General features: G+C 42.3%; 1 protein-coding gene across 2 annotated transcripts; it reads left to right on the forward strand.

Moving 5' to 3' along the window:
• Window positions 1-5,949: 5,949 nt before the first annotated feature.
• LOC130713797 (transcription factor GTE10-like) lies at window positions 5,950-13,871 on the forward strand. Of its 2 annotated transcripts, XM_057563602.1 has the most exons (11): window positions 5,951-6,462; window positions 6,689-8,032; window positions 8,146-8,194; window positions 8,307-8,459; window positions 12,038-12,105; window positions 12,194-12,263; window positions 12,383-12,463; window positions 12,541-12,656; window positions 12,810-12,876; window positions 12,990-13,120; window positions 13,216-13,871. In XM_057563602.1, the coding sequence occupies exons 2-11, from the start codon at window positions 6,707-6,709 to the stop codon at window positions 13,489-13,491; spliced, it is 2,337 nt and encodes a 778-aa protein (XP_057419585.1). In that variant the 5' UTR covers window positions 5,951-6,462; window positions 6,689-6,706; the 3' UTR covers window positions 13,492-13,871. The 2 variants fall into 2 exon arrangements, with proteins under 2 accessions (XP_057419586.1, XP_057419585.1); XM_057563603.1 differs by having other exon boundaries at window positions 5,950-8,032; window positions 8,146-8,188.
• The last annotated feature ends 96 nt before the right edge of the window (window positions 13,872-13,967 follow it).

Consider the following 13,967-nt stretch of genomic DNA (forward strand, 5'->3'; position numbering starts at 1 on the left):
AACAGGAAAGTGCATTACAGAGGGCTGTAAGGGCTAGGTAAAAATTAAAGTTACACTATTCATTATTTCTTTCTTCTTCTCCTGTTTCTTCTTCCTCATCTTCAGTTGCGGTCCAGAAGTGTTGGTCAATCAAAGGAGGATCATCAGGACCAACCAGTCCTTCAGCGGTGATTTCTTTCATTATTCCCATGGCTCTAAAATCAAAATCCGGGAACAAGTCTTGAGCCTGGTCCTTGGCAAGGTAAAAGCCGCGCTCGCGATTGTCATAGGCAATATTAGCGGCTTGTTCCCTCGCCTCAGCGGCTTTGGCTTTCTCCACCGACAGCTCGCTCTCTAGCTCTTTGATCCTCGCAAGATGGGAAGTAATCTCAGCATCTCTCGCGGCGAGGGCTTCCCCATGAGCCTCGTCCGCCTTCTTGATCTCTTCAGAAGTAGCTCGCATCACCGCCTCAGATCTGCCTTCGCCGAAGCCAAAGACTCAGCAGACTTCTCCTCCTGCTCCGCCAGCGCCTTCTTCGCTGACTCCAGTTCAGCGCCCAATATTTCAAGCTCTGACTCCTTGGCAGCCAGCGCCTCGCCTTTGGCGGCCAGGTCCTTCTCTACTTGATCTTTTTGCTTTTTGCAAGCTTGGAGGCTTGCATCAAGGCCGTCCGCCTCCTCCTTCATCAGCTTCAGATGGTCTTCCAGCTCGCCGATCGTGTTCCCCGCCGCGCCAATCAACTTGTCGGCATGAACCTTTTCCTTTCCCGCTTGATCCAACAGTTTGTCGAAGCACTTTTTCCAAGCAGCAGCGGCTTCTTGGTGCTGGGCACCCTCAACCTTCAGTCGTTCAGTTTCAGCAGCGGCGGCGTTGAAATTGTCAAACGCATGGGCAAAGATACACCCAGCACGTAGAAGACAAGCAAGGGTCTCCTCCTTGGTCTCATTAATACCCTGGCTCAAAACTTCTTTTTCTATGGCGTCACGGTTGAGGCCGGTAAGCAAGAACTCTGAAGGTTCAATGGCGTTGGGAAGCATGTTGTAGTAGCTAGAGTAGTCGCCCTTGTTGCCAGGAGCTTGCTCGATCCGGGCTGCTTCGAAGGTAGGGGCGGCATCAGGAGGGGGTCTTTCTTCTTGACGAGGCGGGGGAGACATGGAACGCCCATCATTCGTTGGAGGCGGGCTAGGAGGTGCGACTTGGCGAGGGGGAGACTTGGGGGTTTCTTTTTCTTTTTCTCTTTCTTTCTCCCCAGAGGAAGCATTGGAGAACGCGGCAGCGGTTGTGGCGTTGATGGCGGTAAGCTTCTCAACAGCTCAGGGTTGAGAAGTGTTGGTGGTTGTGCCAGCAGTTGATGACTGGTCAGCAGTTGCGGTTGTGGCGCCTATAGTGGTGGACTTAGAGGCGGCAACGGTGGTTGTACCAGCGGTAGCGGAATTGGGAGCCGTGATAGTGGCAGACTTGGTGGCCGTGGCGGCGGAAGCTTTGGCGGCAGGGAGTTGGCTCGTCCCGCCAGTCGGAGACTGGGAGCTTGCAATGGTAGCAGTGGCGGCAACATTCTTGCCTTTGGACACAGCGGCAGCGGTGGGTTGAGCGCCGGGGTTGGAGGAGCCGGCGACTGCAGACCCCGGGGCGACGGAGGAGACTTTGACTAATCTCCTCCTCTTGGGGGCTTGAGCGCCCTCGGGTTGGCTCTCAGCACCGCTCCGTTTTTTCCCGTCGCCCTCAGCGTTGAACTTTGGAGAGAAACGGGCCATTTTCCTCTCGCGGGCTTTCAGGAGCTCGGCGTTGGTGAAGTTCATATCTTCTGCAACAATAAATAGAAAAAAAGGGGGTCAGTAGCAACATAAGGGGAAAGAAAGAAAATGATGATGAAAAAACGAAAGAGAAATGGCGATGATAAAAATAAACTATAAATGACATAAGTATTTGGGTGTCCTTGAGAGGCGAGCGCCCTCAAGGACTGTTGCGCAGTCAAGAATAGGAAGCGGGGCGAGGAGATTCAAAAAGGCTTTGTCATTGACAGACAAAGATTCTTCTGAAGGGTCGGTAATCCCATTGGGTTTCTCCGTCCAGTAGAGGGGAAAAAAGGGCAGTCTCGTCCCTAAGGGTAAAGGCCTCAGGATAGGCGGGGTGAACCGCCACGCGGAAGTATCTCCGGGCGAAGGAGGTCTTTGCGTTACTCTTCTGAGGGTTCAAGCACTTACGGCCGGCTCGGGCCTTTAAAGAGATCCATCCTCTATTTTTGATAGACTTGGAGTCAACATCGTAAAGGTAGAAGAAGCTGGTGGGAGATGGGGCGGTGCCAACAGCGGCGCACCAGATCTCGAAGCACCGGATGAAGGCCCAAGCGTTGGGGTGGAGTTGACAAGGAGCCGCGTTGATATCACGGAGAACGGTTTGAACGAAGGGTGAAAAGGGAAGCCTGACTCCAAGCTCGCCAAACATATACTCATATGCAAAGAAAAAATGGGATCTCTTCACATCGCCGTCGATCCTATGAAGCCAGGGGCGGTCCTCAGCGCTGCAGGGCCAAATCCTGAGTTTGTCGTTTATTTCATCATCGTCAGACAAACCGCCAAGGTTACTCACGAATTCCACGATAAGCTCCCTATCCTGGAAAACGGAGGGTTGGTCTATAGCTTCGTGGGAGGGTGCTCTCTGGACTGGAAGGGGTAGGGTCGCGAAAGTTCTCAATCGGTAATGGGGGATTTCCGGGACCTCTTGACGGAGGCCGCCGGCTGCGGTAGAGTCAGGGTTATTCTCAGAAGAAGAAGAGGTGTGATTAGGGGAGTTAGGGTTTGAAGCCATCTTTGACAATTAAATGAGGAAAAGGAAAAGACAAGTAGAGATAAGATGCAGAGATAAGGGAACGAGGACTCACTGGGTAAGGATGTGAAGAGTGGGTAGCGGAAAGGGTGAAAGGCGACGGTACCAGAGCGGAAGTTGGAAGAGGGAGCTTGGTAAGCGATAAGAGAAGTAAAGAGAGGTTTCGGAAAGGGATGATTGTAGGGAAAAAGAGTTTTTATAGGCAAAGGGAGGGAGTTGGAAGGGTGACGCGTGGTGGACGTGTGTGGAAGGTTGGAAGTCATTATGGCTTTTGGGAAGTGGGACGCGTGTGATGGGGAGTTACTGCGCATGATTGGACAGTTATGAGGAGTGAGGTGACGGTTGCGGAGAAAGGGGGAAACTGACGTAACTGACGTATCACATGGAGCAGTTAGAGATTTGGAAGGTTTTTGAAATAAGGGAAAGCGCGAAAGGCCTCGCCACCATGAAATCCAAACGCCTCGCCACCATGAAGACTGAACGTCATCGCCTAACAAGCGATGTCGCCAATGAAGTTTAGCCGCCTGCCAAGGGCATCGCCAGCTAACACTTGGATGATCAGTACATGATTAACGCCTGCCACCTAGCCCGCCGACGAAAGACGCTCGCCTACTCCAACTAATCGTCAGTACAAAGCGATCGTTCCCGCCGCCTGCGGACTTGTGGACTTGCCGGTTTGGGTTGCTCGCCAAGACCAGTGGACTGGGCGACTAAAGATGCTTGTTTCCTTTCGCTTACGTCATGTCGGCGACGTAGTTTTCTTCTTTTTTCCCTCAAGCCATGTTGGCAGCTTAGATTCCAGCACACCATAGGATGCATGTAAGAGCATTTAAAAGACACACTTAGCTCTCATACTTCGAGCTCAGTGTCTTGTGGACTAGTGGACTGGGCGAGCCCCTAGAGGGGCGACGCCCAGGGTTCAGCCCGCCCAAGGGCGAGAGCCTGGCCTTAAGTTGGGCCTCAACTTCAGAGGCCCAATTGGCCCAATAGGTAGTGCCCAAGCTCTATAAATAGGAGGTAGTTACCAATTGTAAGGGACTTTTTAGCTGATTTGATCAAATAACACATTAAATTCAGCACTCTCTCTCTCATTCTCTTTCTCCCTCTAGCACATTCTTCCACTCTCTAGGTACTATCCCTCTCTTTAATGTTCATTCCTAGAACAGAATCCAAATCTAGTAAATAGTAACGCATATCTCAAGATTATCACCAGAAGCATTTTTTGGAATTTGTAGAACTCAAACTTTCTACCTTCATCATCATCATCTTCTACCTACTTTCATCAATTCTTTATGAAACAATTTTTCTCCACCTTCTCATCTTCCTCCTTCTCCCACCATACCCACCCACTCCCCACCGCCACCCCTAACCCCAACCTCACCCCAATCGAAACCCAAACCACCCACACCCCAGCCCCACCCCAACCTGCAACCTCACCCCCACCCACCTGCAATCTCAACCCTAACATCCACCCACTTGCAACCTCAACACCACCCCAACAGAAACTCGAATCCAGAAACTCCAACCCTCCCCGCCCCCCCACCCGCAACCTCAGGAGAAGAAGAAAAAGCCTGAATCGTAGGGAAGTTGTTGTGACCATGCTCCTCTTTTGATCAGGGCGTTCAAAACCAGAGTGTGCGATGGCGATTGAACCCATAAGTGGTGGTGGTGGGTAAGAATCTCGTTTGTGTGCCCTAGATCCACACCCACCACCTTCAGTAACTCTCTCCCCACTCTCTGTTTCTTCATGTATCGTTCTCTTTGTGAAATCTGGAAAATCTAGGTTTAGGTTTTTTCTTCTTTTGGGATGAAAGGAAATAGAATTAGGGTTCTTTATGATGGAGATGTTGAAAGGGTTTGTGAAAGGAAGTAGGTTTGTGCAGCAATCAGATCGTGGAGCAAAAGGAAGTAGCTATGTAAAAGTGAAGGTTGGCTTTGTGCGGCAGCGAACGTGATTTGGGAAATTGGGGGAAAATGATCATTTTAAAATGATTTTTGTGATCCTTTTTCTTTTTTTAATTAAATTAAAATGGACTATTAAATTAAAACAATTATGATGTGTAATTTTATTTATTTTTTTAAAATTCCATGTCAACTTCATTTACCTAATTAGCATGTCATTCCATCACTCGTCGGAGGCCGGCGAGTACCTGCTCCAGATGTTTTGCATTGATAAGGACCTTTACCACAAATTTTTTCGATGAGGGACTTATATCAGATGACGACACAAAGACATGGACTAATTTGAGAATTAAGCCTAAGGTGAAAGCTATTATTTCACCTGCGTGACAGCTATTATTTCAGCTGTTTTACACTGAAAGTGCATATCCATTAAAATCTAGAAAGAGGAGTTTCAATCAATTAATTTAATTTATTAAATAGTAATATCAATCTGTAGATTAATCAATTTAATTTAACAAATTGTAAAATTTGTCCGTGTATCGCATGTCGGTGCATCGCACGGGATAATCCTGTTATCCTTCATTTCCCACTACCCGGAATGCTTGCGTGCAGGCTTTTTTGTTTCTACAACAAAATAGATTGGGCCTCTCCGGTTCTTACTATCCAAATAGGCACTGTACTGTTTAACGCTATGAAACCAGCTGGCACCGAAACCAAAAAAAAGTAACTAAAAAATTACTAGCTGGCACCGAAACCAAATAGAAATCCGACAAGTGTGTGGGTCTAGCTGGCAAAATTAAATCAGTCACGTGCGTACTGACCAATGTCGAATCCCTCATCACGTGGAAGTGAATACACACGACGTCGGCTATGTTTTTCTTTTCCCACCTCCACATAACAACACGCACAGGCGCGTGCAGATTAAAACACACGCCACATAAATCACGACACGTGTAACAAGTTTCTGGAAGGAAACCGATCAAGTGGCCAAATCGCGCGCTTGAACCAACGCGCGTGGCGAGGGTAATGTTAAGCCTTTCCTCTTCAAATTAATTATTTTGATCCACTTAAATCGACACGGCCCACACAACGCAAGCGAAATATCAACAGTGCCCACCCGTTAGATCAAGATCCAACGTTCAATAACGAGTTTCAACATGCACCGCACGATTTCGGAACGAACGGCTACGATTTTCCGAATGGCGGCGTAGCGGGCCTTTAAATACAGCCACTGAGATCGTGTTAATTCGTAGATTCATTTCTCTCTCCTCACAATTTCTCTCTCTCTAGCTATCGTTCTCTGTAGGAATAGTGAAGGTGTAAACGAAGACGAAGAAAGAGGGTTTTCTAGGGTTTGTGGCGGTCCCGTTAGCGATCCAGGTTTCGAATTGGATTCTTGCTTACAGTTTCGCGCGTTCTATTTCCTTCTTTTCGCGCTTTTTCGTAGCTTCGATTGGGTTTTTCCTTTTCGATCTAGGGTTATCGCTGATTTGATCCTGATTTCCCTTTGATTCCGTTTCCTTCTTCGTTTGGTCCTTCTTTTCGCTCGCATTTCTCTATTTTTTGCTCAATTTGAAGTAGCAAGGGTGCATTGTTTGGTGTGAGCGTAACTGGGAGGGTTTTCTCTAGGGTTCTGGGGTCGATTTCGCTGTTCAAGCTTCTACACTTTCATTTCTGTTGTCAAACATCAAATTGCTACTACTACGGGATTGCAGAGAAGAAGAAGCCCTAAATTTTCAACATTTTTGCTACTGGTACGTTGAGTGTATAGATGCAACAGGGGAAAATTGCTATATAGGGTTGAGTATTTATCTGCTTGAAGACCATTTTATAAATAATATTATAATTAAAGAAGGACAACAAAATTTGATGAAATTTTGATTTGTATTGCAAACTGGAGAATTAGTAAGACCTAGTTTCTACTTCGGGAGAATACAGATTTTGGGGAGGAAAACTCATTGTCAAGGTTGATATGTGCAGATATTGGAATTTTATCTCATGGCACCGACTGTACTTGTAGAATTAGCTGGACAAAAGGAATCAAAGAAGTGCACTCTTACACAGGTGATGGGCAAGTCGCGAAAGTATTTGAAAAGTTATGCTACTGGTTTTGTTCCTGATTTTCGCCATGCTGTTGCTGAGACTTTGGGGGGTGAATCAGAAGGGCTTGAACTGAGAGTAGTGGAAGGTTTGTCGTGTGCGCCTAAGATGAAATATCCCAGTTTGGATGTTGATGGCTGTGATAGTTTTGGTGTACCGTTTCAACTATTGGGTTTATCGAAGATGTCGCGTTCTGAGAGAAAGAACTTGAAACGGAGGTTGAAATGGGAACTTGACGAAGTAAGGAAACTTCAGAAGAGAGCCCCAAACATGAATTCAAACATTACTGCTACTGCTGCATTGCCTTCCTATGGTGACATACGGAGCTCCAGTGAGGGACAAAAGAGGCCTCTACTGGAAAGGCAGCATAGCTCGCTGGAAGCAACAACACCACACAGTAAGAAACATCTCCCACCAAAGCCTAATAGTTCTAAAACAAAGAGAAGTGTTTCTGGGCGAAATGCTGAATCCGATAAACCTTCTGCTCCAGTGACTCCTTCGTATGGTGCATTGATGAAACAGTGCGAGTCCGTACTTGGCCGTTTGCTGTCTCACAAATTTGGTCCGTTTTTTGACAAACCAGTTGATGTTGTAAAGTGGAATATCCCAGATTATTTCACTATCATCAAGCATCCGATGGATTTGGGTACTGTGAAGAGTAAACTGGGCTCTGGTAAATATTCAAGTCCTAAAGATTTTGCTGCAGATGTACGGCTGACTTTCTCAAATGCGATGACATACAATCCACCCGGCAATGATGTGCATATCATGGCAGACTTACTAAATAAATATTTTGAAACGAGATGGAAGCCTATAGAAAAGAAAATTCCTGCCATTGACAATGTGCCATCTGAGCCTTCGAAACCCACTACATGTGTTCAAACTGAAATTGCTGACCCTATTCCTCGGCTAAAAAAGCAGAAAATAACACCAAAGGACACAAAAGTCAAGCCAAAGTGTATTGATAGAATCATGACTGATGAGGAGAAGCAGAAGATGAGTTTGGAGTTGGAGGCTTTACTTGCAGAAGATGAGTCGCCTGAAACCATCATTGATTTCTTAAAGGAGCAAAGTCATAATTCTGGGCAAACAAATGATGATGAAATTGAGATTGATATTGATGCTCTTGGGAATGATACATTATTTAAATTGAGGAAGCTTCTTGATGATTATGTGATGGAGAAGCAAAAAATCCATGCAGCAACTGAACCATGTGAAATCAAGGTCTCTCTCTTCTCTCCTCGCGCAAAACTAGTGATATGTGTCTGCTTATAAATGATATGTTGCATGTATGTTATACAGATTAATAATTGTTTGCTTGCTTGATCTTCATGCAGCTTGCAAATGAATCCGGATTTCACAATTTACCAGTGCAACAATGTAAAGGTGTCTTTTTTGTTATTGTTTTATCATTTTTTGATATCCTATTGGTACAAGTCTGATGACCGATATGGGCTAATAATTGTGATCCTGTATTTCAAAATTGTAATGTGTACAGGCAATGAACCAGTTGAAGAGGACATAGATATTGTTGGGGGGAATGATCCTCCTCTTTCAAGTTACCCTCCAGTGGAGATTGATGTCACCAACAAAGACAGTAAATCCAGTAGTTCTAGCAGCTCCAGCAGCGATTCTGGCTCTTCATCCAGTGGTCTGTGTTACTGCACAATTTTGAAACGTTTTCCTGCTTCTCCATATGTTGTTAGCATTCTGATATTTGCAGCATGCACACATGTTTTTTCTTCCTTATTATTTATTGTAGAACATGATTTCTTTCTCTTATCCAGTTCAAAGTTCCGTAAAATTTTGCAGCCCTCAAACTATTATTTACCAATTTGTTCTCATCCAGCTCTCTTTCATCTGATAGACTAATTCATTTTATAGTGCAAAGTATTTCTGGCACTTTATTCACATGATATTCCTCTGTCGATTATGTTTGCCATATTTTTAGTGCTGCTCTCCCTCTCCTCTACTCTCTTCTTCGGTTTCCGTTTTCTTATGAAGTCCCACACTTGTATTAAGATCATGTTTTCCCTGCTATTTTGAAGTATAAATTATTTCCCTTAGTAGTTGCCAGAAAATATTTCAATTTGATATTTTTTGAATCCTTGTTTGTATTTTGATTTGGTTCTGTTAACTACTTGACTTTTTTCAATCCCACATTGATTTTAGATCTGTGAATTTTCTTGTTAACGGAGATTGGGAACGCACTTTACATCCTGTTTACTGAATTAAATGACTGTCTATGCCACATATTCATGATTAATATTTTTTTGTACACAACCCATCTAGGTTGCACTGTATATATTTATATGCATATTGCATTTTTAACCCTTTTTGAAGGAGTAGGGTCCATTTATATGCATATTGCATTTTTAAACCTTTTTGAAGGATTAGGGTCCATTGTTAGTATGGATGATTTGGAAGACAACTTGAGAAATGATAGGTTCAATTTGCATGGTTAGTGGACTATCATAACTGTGGATCATGATTTGGTTGAGACTTGAGAGTTTACACTAGGAGCATGTTAGAATGTCAAAATACATTCGGGTCTTCTAAAGGCATCTTACTATTGGAACTTGGTGGGATTTATTAATCAGGTTGTTACATTTTAAGTTGTATGTAGTTGAATACGATCATTTTTTTTTTCCATCACTGTGGTCTGCCATTTATTCAAATCAGCTGCTATGGTTGAGCAATGTATGCCGCCCAGCAGTGGTTGGCTTGTTAGTTGTAGTCTAAGGTATTGATTCTTTAATTTGATACTAGCTCCGCCCTTGGTAGTGTGTGACTTGTCCAGGTTAGATGTTCTCCTGAAAGGGCATACTCAACTTCACTGCAGGTTTACAGTAATTTGATGCTAGCTCCACTCCTAGTAGAGGATGTGTTTAGGTTGATGTTCCTAAGAGGGCTGTTGAATGGGCTAATTGGTACAGTATATTGGTGAATTTTGGGTGGTAGGGTTCTGAGAGGGGATTGTGATTTGCGTGAAAGATTGTGATTGAGGATTTGTTATAGCTTTTTATTAGAAAATTTGATGTGCTTCTTGGTTCAAGGATTAGGCAGAAGTAGCTTATTGTGTAAGCTGCTAGTCTTAGTTATAAATAGATCAATTGTGTACTGTGTCAATTACCAATTATCATAATAACAAAATTCAGTTAGAAAGCTTTCTCTCTCTTCTCTCCTTTCTCTCTCTTCTCTCTTTTCTGTTTTGTTTCTGTTAATGATGATGGATGTCTGTTATATCGGATTAGATTTGATATCTTCATTAGATAATTTCAGAGGTTCAGGAAGTTGAGTAACTGCTTACCATTTAAACTTATTTAAATTTATATTATAGCCTGGCCTACGGGAAATCTTGTCATCTTTTGCCTCTTTATGGTTTTAGAAATTCACATGCATGAACAGAGCAGGGGGGTTATAATGTTTATTTTGAATTATGTTATCATTTTGAATGAAACTATTGTAAGTTCAGAATCTTAAATAAATTCAGGCAAAAGGCCTAAGAGCCCTCAAAGGACTTTCGCCTGTAACCAGTGTACTGTCACGTTTGTCATAAGTATTGTGAAGTGACAAAAATTGATATGAAAAAAATTGAAATGAAGGTTTTACAAGAGTTTGTGTTCCTGCACTCTGTGCACAAAACATTAACAGTGTAATAAAGTAAAAGAAATTTAATTATAATGGTACTTAAACTCCCTAAATAAGTATAAAATATGGGGAACATATGTAAAATACAATATCAGTAAAATAAGCCCTAAATAAATAATAGAACATGCTGCAAAAAGATGTAGACAGAAATAGGGATCACCTTGCTTCATCAGTGATAACATAGTCAACTATTAAAAACTATTGAACTATTATGGAAAATACCAAATAACTACAAGAAAATACATTTAATAATTCTTTTCAGATGCCTGTACTTAAATGGTTAAGCTGTAGCTAGGTATGGTATTAGAATTTTTTAGTAGATGGTCAAGACGTGATCCTTGCTGCCCTTGTTTTTTTTAATTTAAGTTGAATTTAAGTACAAGGTATTTGATTAAGGCATTTTCCACACTTCAAACCTTAAGGGTTCTTGCATGTGAGAGTGTGTTTTCAGAAATGTATTAAAACCTTTCATGGCCCTTCACCTAAGAACCCATGTTTTTGTGGTAGCTGATTCCTGACTAATATCAAATAAAAATTGGAAAACTGCTGTTTTACTCAATTCATTTTGTTTATCTATAGTAGAACCTAAGGCATAGGCTGGCCTTTGCTGATTCCCTGCTCTATAAGGTGCTCCCCTGGAATGACTCAGCAATTTGGTAAAACTGGTCTTAAGGCATGCCCCTCATGAAAGAGAGCCAGCACCTCAACTAGCAAGAGATGCTGGCATGTTCCATTGTCCTACCTTGGTGCTCGAGGCGTGTTTTAGCACCTTTAACTGCACCAGACATATGAAGTGATTAAATTGCAACTGGATCACGAATAGGTTTCGGTTCATTATATTGGTGATCTTTTTGTTACGGTTCAGTTAGTCCTAATTAACTTTCTGTACACAAGGTCTTAGGTTTTGTTAAATTAATAGCGCCAATAAAGTAACTTCTTTTAAGAGGTAAACTAGTTCGTTAACCTGGTGCCTTAAAGCTCCCACCACAGCAGGGTTCAGAGGAGAGGGTCATGCCCATTATTTGTCTATTGTGGGTAGTCTTGGCTTGCACCTGCAAGAGTATGATTAGAAGTGAACTATTTGATTCTTCTTAAATGAGAAGATCTTATTATTGGAATAATTCTCAATCAACAGCTTTCAATTGGAATGTGTAACTGATTACTTCTATGGGCAAATTGTGGTAAAAATATAACTTGGATAGATGTGTTGTTCTGTTATTTCTAAACCCTTAAGTGCATTACAGATTCAGGTTGATCTTTTTAGGAGACTGTTTCATGACCACTTTTATGTGAGCATGTTGATATTGATACTGGTTCCTCCAAATTTGCTACTTTTATTGTGCACGCTTAGTTGGAAATGAAGCTGAGGGTTTTCTGTGAATTTACTACTGCCACTTTCTCTATAATTGAGTTCGGTAGCTTCTAGTCCTAGGCTACTAAGTTTCAAATTTGGCTGACTTAGATTGTTCATTGTTACTCTTATAGTAATAACAAACCTTTTTGTGTGTGGCTTATGATGGTGGATGTTCTGAAATCTATAGTTCTTTTTCTTAATCTCTTGCAATTGTGGCATGGCAGATTCAGGTAGTTCGGCAGATAGTGAGCCAGACATTCCTAAAGCATCAGCGCCTTTTACTCCTAGCAAGGTAATCATGATATGTTTGGCATCTGATGTAGTGGTGTTAGATTGCATTCTTTTGCTTTGACACTAATACCCCTGTTAAAAACTTTCAGGAAAAACTAGGACCGGGCTTGTCTTTAGATCAAAAGAATGGGGATCTAGGTAATTCAGAAACCGGAATAGGTGAGTACCAAAATTGCTCGTGTTCTTTTAGTATGTTCGTACTATTACTTTTATGTGCAAGGTCGATGAGGAAGCCTCAGCTACTTAACTTTCTACCCAACAATGTCCTTCATATGTAGATTCAATGAATGCAGTTGGCCATGTTGAGCCAAGTTCCCTGATAAATCCAGTTATTAACGAACCAGAAAGCCATCAAGAGGGTAAGCTTGAAATATGAAGAAATCTGTCTGCTGTTAGTTTTGGGCATGATCTCACCATTCATGCTGTAACTTTTTAGGGGAGAGTGCTCCATCTAAGAGGCAAGTCTCTCCCGATAAGCTTTACCGTGCAGCATTATTAAGGAGCAGATTTGCTGACACTATACTTAAAGCTCAAGAAAAGGCACTTGAGAAGGTAGTTACGATTGTATTGTGGTATTTAGTTATTTACAGATGTGATGGAGTTGTTCCTGATTGGTAGCTATTGCCTTTACTATCTTGAGTGTTTTCCCTGCGTTGCTGCCAATTTTATTCAAAAATTGATCGTGAAATTTGAATTTGATCTCAGGGTGAGAAGCAGGACCCTGAAAAACTTAGGATGGAACGAGAAGAGCTCGAGAGACGGAAGAAGGAAGGTGTGTTATATTATCTTGAGCCTTAAAATGTTTTTTCGGCTTGTCTTGAACTGCTGTTTCAGCTTCTCAAGTTCTAACTGAGATATATAAATTTTGTTTTCATGCATCCTTAGAGAAAGCGCGGTTGAAGGCTGAGGCAAAGGCTGCAGAAGAGGCTCAGAGGAAAGCTGAAGCAAAAGCTGCAGCTGAAGCTAAAAGGAGGAGAGAACTGGAGAGGGAAGAGGCTCGTCAGGCCTTGCAAAAGGCAAGTTTACTAAATAGCTTTGGATGAGTAGTAGGTTTAGGATGCAAAATCAGTTTTCCTTGTAAGTTCCACTGATTAGTTTTTTTTCCTTTCAGATGGAGAAGACTGTAGATATCAATGAGAGCAGTCAATTCTTGGAAGATCTAGAGATGCTGAGTGGTGTACAAGATGAACCTTTAATAAGTTTCGCTGAAGAGTCAAGCCCAGATCGTCCTCAAAATGGACTGGGTTCTTTCAAACGACAGGGTAGTTTTAATCCATTAGAACAGCTAGGGTTGTACATGAAGGTGGATGATGAGGATGAGGAAGAAGAACCTCCTAAGAATGAAGCAGGGCCAACAGATGACGTAGAAGAAGGAGAAATTGATTAATGGGTTTGTTATATCTCATTGCAGCATCAGGTTACCAAGAAAAAATGGTGGCCTTAAGGAAAAGTAGCCGAGTTCAGGAACACTGTTTGCTTTGGCACCAAAAGCTAGAGCACAAGGTCATAGAGATTGGATTTAGTTTTAGATTTGGAAATGGTTCAAAAGTGTGGTTAGCTTTGTAGCCCCGATTTATTGATGGGCTTTGCTATGGAGGTGGAAAACTAGAATATTTTAGTATGTACAATTTTATTTTATTTGTAAAAAGTAATTCATATGCACTGATCTTTAGCTTCACTGATGATGTAAATTATTCTAGATATGAGGCACAAGTTATTCTTGTTACTATTCAAAATTAAAATGAATTAAGAGATTGATATATCACATCACAACTCGTTAAAATGCCAAGTTGTCATAATGAAATAAGAGCACTTGAAATATCATAATAAGAGTTTAAATATCACTGTAAAGAAAAATAAAAA

This window comes from Lotus japonicus, chromosome 4 (assembly GCF_012489685.1).
Source record: "Lotus japonicus ecotype B-129 chromosome 4, LjGifu_v1.2".
NCBI lineage: Eukaryota > Viridiplantae > Streptophyta > Magnoliopsida > Fabales > Fabaceae > Lotus > Lotus japonicus.